The following is a 14,064-nucleotide window of genomic DNA, read 5'->3' on the forward strand; positions in this document are numbered from 1 at the left end:
TTCTTCAATGACTAAATGGGGCGAATTGGTTTATAGGACCACATATTCTCCGACGACTATCCGATTACTTAGGTACATAAACCAAATAATCGATTCTTGGTTTCAAGAACGCCTATTTTTAAAATTCCCGTTAATGCTCCACGTTATTTTTGGGAAGAAACAAAATCCCATTAGGCTCGCAGAAGAAAATGTTGTCGGTTAATAAAGGAATCGATACTTTGTTCAGAATCGAATATTTTCGTTTGATAGACCCAAAACTATTTGGTTAAAATGGAGAATAACACAAAGAAAACCTCAGAAAAGTTACACATTTCAATTAAAACTTCATTCACACTTTAAATATATAAATGTAACAATTCAAGATACTTAGAAAATAACATAAATAAATAAGTTAATACGCCAACAAGTTTGCAATGCATTCTGGGACTTTGAACTTCCGGTGAGGGAAAAAGGTACATGCGGGAAATAATCATGGCGGAATTCGACCTTACAACGAGAATTGGACAATATTTAGACCGACATCTGGTCTTTCCACTGCTGGAGTTCCTGTCAGTGAAAGAGGTAATGATCCTTATAATGTACTTTTGATAATGTGAAATTTTTGACAAGATAGATTTCTGTCAAAGTGTGTTTTAAAGTTGACTACAAATTGAAAGGGAGTTTGCCCATTTTCCGGACAGTCATGTTGCATTGGCCATTGCAAATGCAATTTTTCAGCAATGTAGATTGAGCGGAATCCAGTTCATATTTTATAATCTGATGTTAAGTCAGACAGACTCAGATTATAAATGGGCAAAAGAATCCCTGTCAAAACATGATCGACTGTGTTTTCATTGTTTTCAGCTGTTTTTGAAAAAGCATGACAAGAATTTGACCCGACAAATCAATGCCCGGGAAAGTGACAATTTTTACTTGACAGTTTCAGTTTGGTTTGTTTTCTGTAATCAAGCGATAAGCCCTACCCCCAAGGCCTAACTGAAATAATGTTTCTCTGTTTCTTTGTAAAAGTTGGGCGCGATCGGTCTAGATATCCTGCAGCTAGCTGTCGACCGATCACGCAAAGAGTATATTGGGCAATTTGCACGATTGATTGATCATGCTGGAATGGTTTTGTGCGATCGACCAATTGCGCAGAAATGATATTGCGCGGTCAGTCGCAAGCTGGAATGGTTTTTCCCCTGATCGATGGATTGCCCGGAAAAGTTTCCGTATGGTGCCACCACTTTTTCATTCGATACGAAATAATATAGTATCTAATTTACCTCAATGAGATATCCCTTTTTGTAAAAATGAGTGAAAAAGTGGTGGCGCCATACGGAAAGTTATCTGATTGCCCAATTAAAATTATTGCGTTAGCGTTCCATCGCGCAAAACTTTTCCTGCATGACCGGTTGATCGCGCAAAACCATTCCTGGGCAATCAGGCGATCGCACAAAAGCATTCCTGCAGGAGCTGTCTATCGATTGCTCAGACATATTTATTGCGCGATCGGTCGACAGCTGGGCGAACAATAGATATTCCAGTATCACAGCAAGATCGACCAATCTTGCCCAACATAAACATTGGTATTATTGACTTTGTTTACTATAGTTAAGTCAGTAGGCTGATCCTTATTTATATTATTTAATTCATGAACCATACATCAAAATAGTATAAATCAACTGTGTAACACTGACTATAGTTGGGAGTAAAAGATATCTCTATAGTGTTGGGAGGTCATTAAATTAAAAATAAATAAAAAATAGCTCTACTGCACTTGCTGCTTAACTGGCAAAATGTCATTACTTTGAAAAGACGGAACAAGTTGCCTTGAGAAGCAACCCTAGTGACGAGTGTAGTGTAACCCACTCTCTAAAAACATAATCATAAAGTTGTTTATCCCCTCGATTCTACACATAGAACACCTCTTATTTTCACATTTGAATTTCCATAGAGAAAATGAAACCAAGAATGCACACTTTCGGTACAGAAAAGTTCACAGATTTACAAATAATTTACAGGGTTTACAGAAGGTAATGGTGAAAGACTTCTCTTGAAATATTATTCCATGAAATGCTTTACTTCTTGAGAAAACATTAAAACAATATCAATTCTCGATATCGAGAATTACGGATTTATTTTAAACACATGTCATGACACGGGCGGAAACAAGGGTGGGTTTGTCCCGCTATTTTCTCCTGACTCTTCTTCCGATGACCGATTGAGACTAAATTTTCACAGGTTTGTTATTTTATATATAAGTTGTGATACACAAAGTGTGGGCCTTGTACAATACTGTTTACCGAAAGTGTCCAATGGCTTTAAGTTTAAACCTTTGATATTATCTTTTTTCTTTACAGATCTACAATGAAAGGGATATGTTGGATGGAAAACTTCAGTTGCTAAGCAACACAAAAATGGTAAACTTGTAGGGTTTTACACTTGGTTACTTGTACATGGCATCAGTTGCCTGTCAAAAGGTGCTCCTTCAAAAGTGTCAAATTGACTAAGATTTTCCAATGGCAGACCCCTTTGCAATTACATATTTTGTTTTTTCCCCATTGCAAAGGTTTTGGCATTGCTGCTTCTTAAAATAGAAATCAAAACATGTAAAGTATTTTGTTGTGGATTTGGTTTTTAATTTAAGAAAAATGCTTTTAAAGGACTGATTTCATGGTCAATTGAAAGGTTCTTTTTCGTTTTATTTGGTTTGTTTGAATGAATTGCTGGACTCCTTGATTTGACTGTGAACAGTGTTGTAGCCACAATGAGTGGTGGCAGGCTGCCTGTAGTGAACTTAAACATTTTGCCCAGCACTCTAAGCCATACACTGAGCCACCCTGCACAGATATCCCCCAGATCAAGTCAAAACATTGTCCACTGTGCATTGATCTCAGACACTGCTGATGATATATTCAAATATCACAGGGAAAGAACACAGTCAAAAGGCCATTTGACTTACTACATGACCCCATAACATAAACAGTTTGGATACATAGCTTTGTGCGTACTTGAAGCTTGCATTTCAGCAAGATGACCCCATATTTAAACATGAATAATTTTGTTGATTGACTTAAACAATTTGGGATTTAGAGCCCACCACTAAAATTGGTGCATAGCTACAACCCTGACTGTGTAAATTGATCTTATAATTGATTGATTACTTAATTATTCGCAAACAGGTGGACTACATTATGGATGTGTTTAGAGGACTCCATCCCGATAAAGAGGTTCCTCCAGGTGAGTTATATCATAACATAAACAGAACCATTTAAACTTATAAGGCGCTATTCCATCAAGATCATAGCGCACTCGAAAGCAAAAAACATGAAAGAAGGTGTAACTGTAATGAGGTAACGGATTCCCTACAGACAGTAGGTCAAATTGTTCTGAATCATTGGCCTAACTACACTGAAAGACATAGAAATTTGTTTGCTCGGTGTGGTGTGGTGTGGACCAAAGAAATCGTTAATACGGAACTGAACTTGTCCTTAGTCCTAAAATCGATCTGAAGTTAGGAAGAGTTTGGTGAAATTGACGGCTGGTCCCATGTAAAGGAAAATGCGTCCACTAGTACAGCCCTCAGTCCAACACCATCAACACCCAAACTTTGGGACTCTGATTTATGGTGGTATGCCTGATACTGCAGTCCCAAGATTCAAACAATGTATTTGGATTTTGAAGGGGTTGGGGTTGAGGTATAAATTAACTTTCCAATATAAGCTAAGTTAACTGTCATCTTTTTCATCTTTTCTTCAGAAATGTATGAAAAGCGTGGGGTGGTCGTTGAGGAGATGAAGAAGCTGATGGCTCAGACTAAACCAATCTTAGAGATCTTCTCATTGGATGAGGTCAACGAACAAATCCAGAGTACACGAGACGGACGAGTTCTCTTCGAATACATGGAGACAAATCATGGGGTATGTTTGTAGGATTTGAAACTTTGGATTTTTGCAGGTCTGGAAATACAGGCAAGCCAAGGAGGCCATGGCTCCGTTACCCCTGGTATTGGCCTTGGTGCCCCTTGAAAAGTTCCCTATTGACTGTTAGATTTTCCAATGGAAGTGTTTTTAGCCAAATGAAAATGGGCTTGCCCTTTCAAAGGTGAAATTCCACGCTTGTAATTGGAAGTTTCCGAACCAGTTGTTGACAACTCAACATTTCTATCAGTATGCTCTGATCGTCCTCGGGAGGAAGAATTATCAGAGCATACTGTTTGAAACGTTGAGCTGTCAACAACCGGTTCTTTTGAGAACCAATACTTCTTGAAAGAGATTAGGCTGCTGGCGCAAACCTAACCTGATGTGGGATGTTTGTCAGTTCATATGTTTATTCCAGCTCAGCTCTACTCTATTAACTTCTCCTACTTTCCATAAATACACCTATCACAATAAATCAACAATAAACTATACCTTTTTAAACAAAAGTAGCCATCATATGAGCTTTTGAGTGACATATGTTTTGTTAATTTTCTCCTCAGTTTCGTCATGAGATGTTGGATATATTGTACACATTCGCCAAGTTCAAGTATGAATGTGGGGACTACAGTACAGCTGCGCAGTACCTGTACTTCTTCAGAGTGTTGGTGAGTCTCCAGTCAGGACCCCAGCCCTTCCCTGTAGCCTAGCTCCCTACACTGTATTGCAGGGCGGCCATGTCATGCTTTTATGCTTTTTCCTAGCAAACTGTTTTCCTAGTGGCACGGTTGGCTTGTGCGTAAGGCGCTCGCCTCTCACCAAGGTGACCCCGGTTTGATTCCCGGTCGGGGCCGTATGTGAGTTGAGTTGTGCATTGGTTCTCTGCTGTGCCACGAGGGTTTTCCAGACTATTCGGTTTTCCTCCCTCAGGAAAAAAATCAAACGCTTTCGATCTTGGCTGTGCTCCGTGGTCATAATGGGTTGATGTGGCTGGCAGTTGAATGCGCCCTTGCATGCCTGCTTCTCGAACACGTTGTAGCAGCGTCCTTCGCAATTCAGCTCCTAGCTGCGAGTAAGGATGATTAGCCCCCAAATTATTATTATTAATATATCAAGGTGTGCGTTTAGGCGGTTGTAACCAATAACTGTTTCAGTCAATGGCCAGTGATCAACCAATGGCAAGTTCAATTGAAACAGTTGGTTACCGGCCGCCAAAACACACCCTAGATCGAGGATGGAACACAAAGTAGTCTGACCTCGTTTTGGTGTAATGACCACTAGTATTCATTATTACTCCTGCAGACAGGAAACAAGACAAAGGTGATGGTATACATGTGAGAGTACCTGCCTCACTTAAATTCAGTTGTCATGATCAACATAAATTAATGTGACATAAAATATCATTACAAGTTTATTTCAGGTTTTTTTTTCATAAATGTTTCTTCAAATGTTACAATTATGATACTGAACAGTTCAATTCAAGCTGTGATCACTGTCAACAGTTTGCAAGCATAATATTCCTCCTACTTTGGTCTGATATCCAATTTAGTTGCGCGTGAACAAATCTAGAAAATTTGTGATTAAATATCCCAAAATGTCTATTAAACAGGCCTGATATTCTTCATGCCTAAGTCTATTATCCGGTTTTGTTTGCCCTTGGAATTCCTTTTGATAAGGCCTAAAAAGTCTATTACTTGACAAGGACCAAATATCTTGCCTGATTAAAGCCTAGCCATGTGAACTTGTAAATCAGCCCTTGAACCCAACAAAGTATTTCTACTTTCTTTTTTTCCAATGACCAAGTACCATGCCTGATTTTGTGAACTATATTTTGTGTATAGATTCCCCAGAATGACAAGAATGCAATGCCAGCGCTGTGGGGAAAGCTTGCCTCGGAGATCTTAAAGCAAGACTGGGATCAAGCACTGGAGGATCTTAACCAACTACAGGAGGTTATCGATTCCAATGTAAGTATTGATACCTTTTGTCGATCAAGTTTTTTGGCCATGACGTTTGTTTGTTTGAGTGTTTGTTTGAATCCCCTACTCAATGTGCATGAAGATGTCTGCAATATAATTTACCTGTACAAGTTTCAGCTTCATTAGTCATCAAGTTTTTAAGAAATAAAGTGAAAATCACACAGCAATGTTTTCTGGAAAGTATCGTAAAACCGTTGCTAACATAAGTTTCGCCGCACTCTGAGGCGAAAATTATGAGCAGAAAGTTGGCTCATAAGTCACAAAAACTTTTTCAACTACTTCATTCAAAAGTAAATGAGAAGGATTTACATTTACAGTAAAATGTCTTACTTTTATATACCACCAGGCCTGTATGCTTTGTTTTTGAAAGGGCAAGGGCACCAAGGCATTTTCTCTTTGGTAAAGGGCACCCTATGAGGAAATTGTAAATTTCTACTGGAGCATTTCAAGGGCACCAAGGCAATTGCCTTTGTTGCCTCTGTGAAGTATCAGGCCTTTACAATCATTCTATGGACTTTTGATTAATAGACAAATGTATATATACATACATATATATTTTTTTGCAGACATTTGTCACCCCGCTGCAGTCGTTGCAACAGAGGACGTGGTTAATTCACTGGAGTTTATTTGTGTACTTCAACCACCCTCAAGGCCGGGATTTCATCATTGATAAATTCCTCTACCAGCCAGCGTAAGGAGATTATTTTCTCACATTCAGTTCTTAAGGACCTTTTCAAAGTTTGTCCAGGAAAACCAGCGGATAAGTTCCGTGAAGGGTTTTCACTTACTGTTTTTTTTTTCACCTTAAAACTATGGAGAAGTTGGGGTAACATTTGTTTACATACCGCAGAGACGTAGATATGTCTCACAAATGAAAAAGAAATTACACATTTTAGTTGCAATGGCCTCCATGCCTTTTTGTGGTTAAGCAGCTCTATCAAATTGGGCCTAGGTTCTGTACTTCTCCTTAAAGACACTGGACACTATTGTCAAAGACCAGTCTTCTCACTTGGTGTATCTCAACATATGCATAAAATAATAAACCTGTCCAAATTTGAACTCAATTGGTTGTCAATATTGCGAGATAATAATGGAAGAAAAAAACACCCTTGTCACACAAATTTGTGTGATTTCAGATGCTTGATTTCAGGACCTCAAAATCTAATCCAGAGGTCTCAAAATCTACGTTACTTCAGAGGGAGCTGTTTCTCTTAGTGTTTATACTATTAACAGCTCTCTGTTGCTTTTTAAAAAGTAAATTTTTATGCTTACAATTTTTTGAGTAACTGCCAATAGTGTCCACTGCCTTTAAAAGAGATTTTAAAAACTGTAATATAACTGTTTCCTGCAGATTAGCATATTGTTTTTAAAAGCTTAAATCTTGAGTCATTAATTGTGTGGTTCTTTCCCCTACAGGTACTTGAATGCAATTCAGACAACATGTCCGCATATATTACGCTATCTCACAACAGCTGTCATCACCAATAAGAATCGTAGAAGACAAGTACTGAAAGACCTAGTTAAGGTCATACAACAGGTAAAGCCATCAATACCTTCGTTCAGTGTGAACTGGGCCCAATGTCAGGGAGCTGCTTTCAAGCAGAAAAAATTGCTTAACAGGTTTCTGCTAAGCAGAAATGAGCAGGATACCATTGACATATTGTGCATGTGACATGGTAGTTTGGCTGGTAACCTTATCCCGGTAAGCAAAATGTTTGTTGCGATTAGCTACTTTTTCAAAGCAGAAAAAAAATTGCTTAACAGGTTTCTGCTAAGCAGAAATGAGCAGGATACCAGTCACATATTGTGCATGTGACATGGTAGTTTGGCTGGTAACCTTATCCCGGTAAGCAAAATTTTGTTGCGATTAGCTACTTTTTCTGCTTAAGCAGTTATGAAATTGGGTCGTGGTCTGGCATTCCAGTTTCCTGGAGTGTCATGGCCGAGTGGTTTAGAGCATAGAATTCAAGTTCTGATGGTTAAGTCATTTGAGTATGGGTTGGGGTCTCCGTTGTGACACTTTTGTCCTTGAGCAAGATGCTTTACTGTAATTGCTTCTCTTCTCCCATGGGTATAAATGGTTACCTGTGAGGGCAGTTATGGTTCTTGTGATTGATTTAGCTTGCATCTTTGACAGCATACTCCCAATGGAGCTGAGATGGTTGCAGGAATTAAATAAATGGCCCATGGGCAATAATGTACAAGAACGCTATATAAGAAGCCACTATTGTTGTTATTACGAAAAGATGAAGTTTCTTTTTACCTCATGTTGTAATTATGTTTGTTTTATCAAAATGTCATCCAAGGATGACCAACAGAATTTCAACACTGAAACACTATTAACTGATAAATTCAAAGACTATTTCAACGACATCGCTAAGATCGAGAAGACAGACGAGCAGCAATAATCGGCCTACCACCGGCACATTCCCATGCTTTTTATAAACCTGATGAAACAAAACAATGAATTGTATTGTACTTTGTGTTATTGTCAGTCATTAGGGTGAAACTGTTTTTCATGCGTATGAGCGCAGCGAAGGAGCATGAAAGATGAAGTTTCGTTTTACCTCATGTTGTAACAATGCTTGTATTATTGGTTGCAGGAGTCTTACACCTACAGAGACCCCATTACAGAGTTTGTGGAATGCCTCTATGTCAACTTCAACTTTGATGGAGCGCAAAAGAAGTTGAGGGAGTGTGAAACAGTGAGTTGACTTTATTTCAAGCTCGATTAGGCACCAAATATTGTCTTTGTTACTTTGCCCAGTTACCCCTAGAGCATCTGCCCAGAGTGTCGGGGGTCTTAGGTCCAAATCCCAATGAGGACCATTTGATTGTTCTCTCATCCCCTGTTTGATAAGCTCAATTACAGTGAATGTACTCTTCCAATAAACAACTATGTCCCATCCCTTATTTTGAAAACTAGAGAATGGAATTTTTAAGAAAACAATTCCAGGTCATATTTTTAACTAAAGGAATGAATTTGATGATTTGCTAATTTAATTTTGTTTATTTATTCAGGTCTTGATCAACGACTTCTTCTTGGTTGCTTGTTTAGAAGACTTTATAGAAAATGCAAGAATGTTTATATTTGAGACTTTCTGCCGCATCCACAACTGCATCAGCATCAAGTGAGTTCTAACATCAACTGTCCCAAGAAACCATTGTGAATACTTGACATTTAAAGCCACTGGACACTTTAGGTAAACAGTATTGTCCAAGGCCCACACTTCGTGTATCCAGGGGTCGAAATTAAGTGTATTTTCATGGTAGTCAGCAGGGCTAGTAACCAATAATTTTTAGTAGCCCTGATGAGATTTTGGTAGCCCGAAAGACACATTATGTCTCGCGTCACGGCTCAAACTTTACAATACACCATAGCACAGTTCTTTGTTGTTTGTAATGATGATTTTTGCATTGTTTTTCCACTAGCCCGTCGGGCTATCAAACTGGAAAAATCAGTAGCCCGGATGTAAATCTGGTAGTCCTGGGCTAGCGGGCTAGTGGCAATTTCGACCCCTGGTATCACAACTTCTAATTATATAAAATAACAAATCTGTGGAAATTTAGGCTCAATTGGTCATCGGAGTCGGGAGAAAATAACGGGTAAACCCACCCTTGTTTCCGCGCGTTTCGCCGTGTCATGACATGTGTCTCGATATCGAGAATTTATGTTGTTTCAATGTTTTCTCAAAAAGTAAAGCATTTCATGGAATAATATTTCAAGAGAAGTCTTTCACCATTACCTTCTGTAAACCCTGTAAAGTAATTGTAAATCTGTGAACTTTTAAATTTTTTTCTGTTTCGAAAGTGTCCAATGGCTTTAATAGATCTTAAATTTCCATCAGGGATAACGAATATTAATTTTGGTTTTACCCTCAGTGTGTTAGTACTGTGAACTCGGTACTTTCCTGAGCTCTTTGAAAAAAAAAATCACAGTCACATTACTCGGGTGGGATTCTCACCCACGACATTTGTGATTCTTGAGCAGTGTGCAGTCATGTACAGTCAGACTCCCATCCATTCTTAAATAATCCATTTATTTGAAATTGAATATATTTTACAAATGGAAGTAACAATAGAGAATTTAATGATGGCAGTTTTATATATATCAAGATAAGAATTAGACTTGGAGTGATTTTTAATTCATTTATTATTAGATAATGAACAAACTCTTTTAGGAATTGCAAACTTTGGGATAATTTGGGAGATGTATTGTTATTTTAAACTTGTTTTTGTTTTGTATCACCAGCATGCTTGCAGACAAGCTGAATATGAATCCAGAAGATGCTGAGCGCTGGATTGTCAACCTCATTAGGAATGCTAAACTAGACGCCAAGATTGATTCCAAATTGGTAAGACAAATATACAAGATAAACATGGCATGATTCGTGACATTACATTGGGAGCTTGTCAGTCATTCATGAGGCTGATCCAGCACTCAGATTCTTTAAAGGGTCTTGATGCCTTTTGTAGGTCAAGTTTTTGGCCATGACATGAATCCCTGCTCACTGTGAATGAAGATGTGTGTAAAATAATTCAGAGCAATGTTATCAGGAAAGTCGCGTAAATCCAATGTAGGTGCTTAAAATAATGTTTGCCTTAATGACACCAATTTTTTGTGTGTGAAATTGTTTTACTCATTTCTTAAAAACCATTGCAATAATGGTGATAATAATAACAACCTGTTTTTATATAACGCTTTTCACGCCCGAGGGTTGTCTCGAAGCGCTTCCAACATTAGTACCCCTGGTCACTGGGTCTTAAATCATTCCTTAAACCATCTCAGCTCCCCGGGGAGTATACAGCCTGTGCGCAATATATGCGCTACTCGGCTAAACCAATCACAAGAACCATCTCTGCCCTCACAGGTACCCATTTACCCCTGGGTGGAGAGAAGCAAGTATAGTTAAGTGTCTTGCTCAGGGACACGAGTGTCACGACCGGGATTCGAACCCACACAACGCACGTCAGCAAGTAATATTTTAAGGGAAGCTTTCTATCTTTATCTTTTAGCGTGTTTGGCGCTCAAGCTCATCTTCACTGCACCAATTCACACATATTCTTTTTTGTCACGCGCATGTACACAACCCCATGCGTACAAAACAGAATTTTATGGCTCGGGCCTTTATTTCACAGCATTGACCCTGCCGGTTTATAACGGCCGTTTAAGAACTCATCCTCACTCTTTTGTTCCCTTATTTACTAATCTGTCATTTTGATATCTTACAGGGTCATGTGGTGATGGGCTCCCAGAACGTGTCTCCCTATCAGCAGGTGATTGAGAAGACTAAGAACTTGATCTACAGGAGCCAGGCTCTGGCTGGTAACATCGATAAGAGGGAACAGTCGAAGAATACGTCTTCCTCTAAAGGCCAAGGGGTGAGTTCTTACTACTCTATGGCTGATACTTGGAAACTGTATCATGCTTAGTATATATACTTGATTAGGTGTTTGCAAATGTCGGGTAAAGCCTGGCTCATACTTCCTGCGTAGGCAATTGCGATATGAATTTTGACGTCACAAATTTGCAATGAATAATTCGCATCAGTTGAAATGTGCTCAACTCCTGCGAAACATTCGCTGCCAAGGCAGCCACGGATGTCAAAAAAACGATTCACCTTCGCAGGAAGTATGAACCTGGCTTACGGGTCTAATACAATGCAGCAGCGTTTTTGGTTTTTTAAGATTATGAGATTGCCTTACACCACAAGGCATGATGGCTGCTTCAAGGTGAGGGCTATCCATTTTACTGATTTGGGCTATCAACCCAAATCAACCGCCACTAGGGGCAAGTTGACACCTACAGGCATGATATTCTTCCTACTTAAAGCCATTGGACACTTTCGGTAAACAGTATTGTCCAAAGGCCCACACTTCGTGTATCACAACTAATATATAAAATAACAAACCTGTGAAAATTTAGGCTCAATCGGTCATCGGAGTCGGAAAAAAATTACGGGAAAAACCCACCCTTGTTTCTGCATTTTCGCCATGTCATGACATGTGTTTAAAATAAATCCATAATTCTCGATATCGAGAATTGATAATTTTTTTAATGTTTTCTCAAAAAGTAAAGTCTTCACCATAACCTTCTGTAAACCCTGTAAGTTATTTGTATATCTGTGAACTTTTTTTGTCTTTTCTGTTCCAAAAGTGTCCAATGGCTTTAAGTCCGTTTTCCGATTTATTTATTTTCGATGGGTAGTGTGCATTTAAAATTTAAAAATAATGTATTTCTTTTCTTGAAATAATTAAATGTTATGTTATTTTATTTACAGCAACAGCAGCAAACTCAGTCAAATTCGATGTGGGGAGTGGATTTTTAACAACTTACTCTCCAATCAGCAAGTGTAGTATGGATCCACCAAGAATTATCGTCAACGACTGTTCCCTACTGCTCCAAGATGTGAAATCCTTTTTCAAACATGAAACGGCTGAAGACTTGATATCATCATACAGGCAATTTGTTTTCTTTTCTTTTGGCATTTATTAAAGAAGCACTCTTGAGTACTGCCTTGGTAAATGTTGAAAATGTTTGAGTCAAAGTTTCAAAGTTCCCTTTGCAAAATAAAAATAGCCTCGCCCTCTCAAATATGAACTTCCAGGCCTTGTAAAATGTGTTCACCACATATGCTGCAGACTGGTGTAGATTATTATTAAAAACTATAGTGGATGGTGTTAAATGGTCATATAGTAGGAGGGTTAATCTTGTTTCATTCTTGTTTACAATGATAATCTACTTTATATAGAAACTTTAGCCGATTTCACAAAACGCTAGGATTAATCGAGTTAGGATGAGTAACCCGTCCTAACTAAGGATGGGTTCAATGCGACCTAACTTCTTCGAATACGGAACTGAACTCGTCCTAAGTCCTAAGATTAATCCTAAGTTAGGAAGAGTTTGGTGACATCGACGGCAAAACCCGCAGAGGTTCATATGGTATGCTTGCTGTGTTTGAAGGTTATTCGAGTAAAGCTTGGTTCAGAAATGATTCGCAACAGTTGAGCTGTGTTCAACTCCAGTGAAACAGCCATGTGATGTAAAATTTGCTTCCCATTCGCAGAAACAGGCTTTAGTTTGTGTTTCTATACTGGATATGTGGGTCATAGATTTACACACCATATATAACACACATTCACCATACCATAGATAACATGCATTCACCAACATGCATTGTGTTGAGAAATGCAAAAATGTACCCCTATTGTAGACTTAATATTGGAAGGTTTGTAGTGAAACTTTGGCGTAATAATCAAACACCTTTAAAGCGAAAATTAATGATAATCCTGATTATAATCCATGTGCAGAAGTATTTCATGTCCACCTCCATTTGAAAATGCCATTAGAGAAGTTGCCTCTAAAACTGCCATGTTTTGGGCAGCCCAACAAAATATGTACACATTTTTAACATCATATTTTACATGGATTTTTGCTAACGAGAGTCAAGATTTGGCTGATTAAGCAATGCTAATGCCAATGACATCCAAAATCATCAATTGAAAAGTGCAAAGTCATTGTACATGTTTACTCAACCATGCAACTATTCTTTTTCAAGTAAAAAACATCGGTATGTTTTTGTGATTGTTCCTCAATCAATCTATTTTGAGTCGCAGCATGTCGACTAGACCTTGTATTGTGAAGTGTTAGTCTCGGCCTTTGTGTAGGAAAGGTTTTTTTCCACTTCCCTGTGGCTGATTTGTCATAGTTACCTGCTTGTGGCTACATGCTATTTGATTCATTCTTTCTTTTTATTGTTCAAGAATGGATTTTTTTTCTTCACAGGATTCGAGAATGTTCTGAGTATACAGTCCTTTATACACAATGTTGTATGGATAAAACCAAAATGATAATGGTTTAGGAAATGGTTTTTACTCTACTGCTGTTTCATGTTTTAAAAGTTAACTTTAGCTAAGTTGAATATCTGAATAAAACAACTTTGACAAAAAGGTTGTAGAATGGTATAAATTGTGTGGAACTGTCATTTTATGCATAGTGTTGTGTGGTAAGATATAAACATGCATAGATAGGACATGAATGAAATATTTCAATTCAATTCAATTCAAAAATGGTTTATTAAAAAATGACTCGCAGTTAAAAAACTGAATTGCACATGTCAACATCATAATATGTTAAAAAAATTACATCCAGTAGAAGTTAACAAAGAAAAGGACATCATATAAGAAAT

The 14,064-nt window shown here is 38.1% G+C and overlaps 1 protein-coding gene across 1 annotated transcript; it reads left to right on the forward strand.

Annotated features, from left to right (window-relative positions):
- The first annotated feature begins 415 nt into the window (after nucleotides 1–415).
- Nucleotides 416–13,844, forward strand: LOC139952736 (eukaryotic translation initiation factor 3 subunit E-A-like). The gene is made up of 13 exons (XM_071951937.1): nucleotides 416–561; nucleotides 2,340–2,399; nucleotides 3,162–3,219; nucleotides 3,739–3,899; nucleotides 4,460–4,564; nucleotides 5,738–5,863; nucleotides 6,442–6,566; nucleotides 7,292–7,412; nucleotides 8,479–8,580; nucleotides 8,897–9,006; nucleotides 10,128–10,230; nucleotides 11,108–11,257; nucleotides 12,157–13,844. Exons 1-13 carry the CDS (start codon nucleotides 457–459, stop codon nucleotides 12,202–12,204), a joined length of 1,374 nt encoding a protein of 457 aa, XP_071808038.1. The 5' UTR covers nucleotides 416–456; the 3' UTR covers nucleotides 12,205–13,844.
- The last annotated feature ends 220 nt before the right edge of the window (nucleotides 13,845–14,064 follow it).

Source organism: Asterias amurensis, chromosome 20, assembly GCF_032118995.1.
Source record: "Asterias amurensis chromosome 20, ASM3211899v1".
Lineage (NCBI taxonomy): Eukaryota > Metazoa > Echinodermata > Asteroidea > Forcipulatida > Asteriidae > Asterias > Asterias amurensis.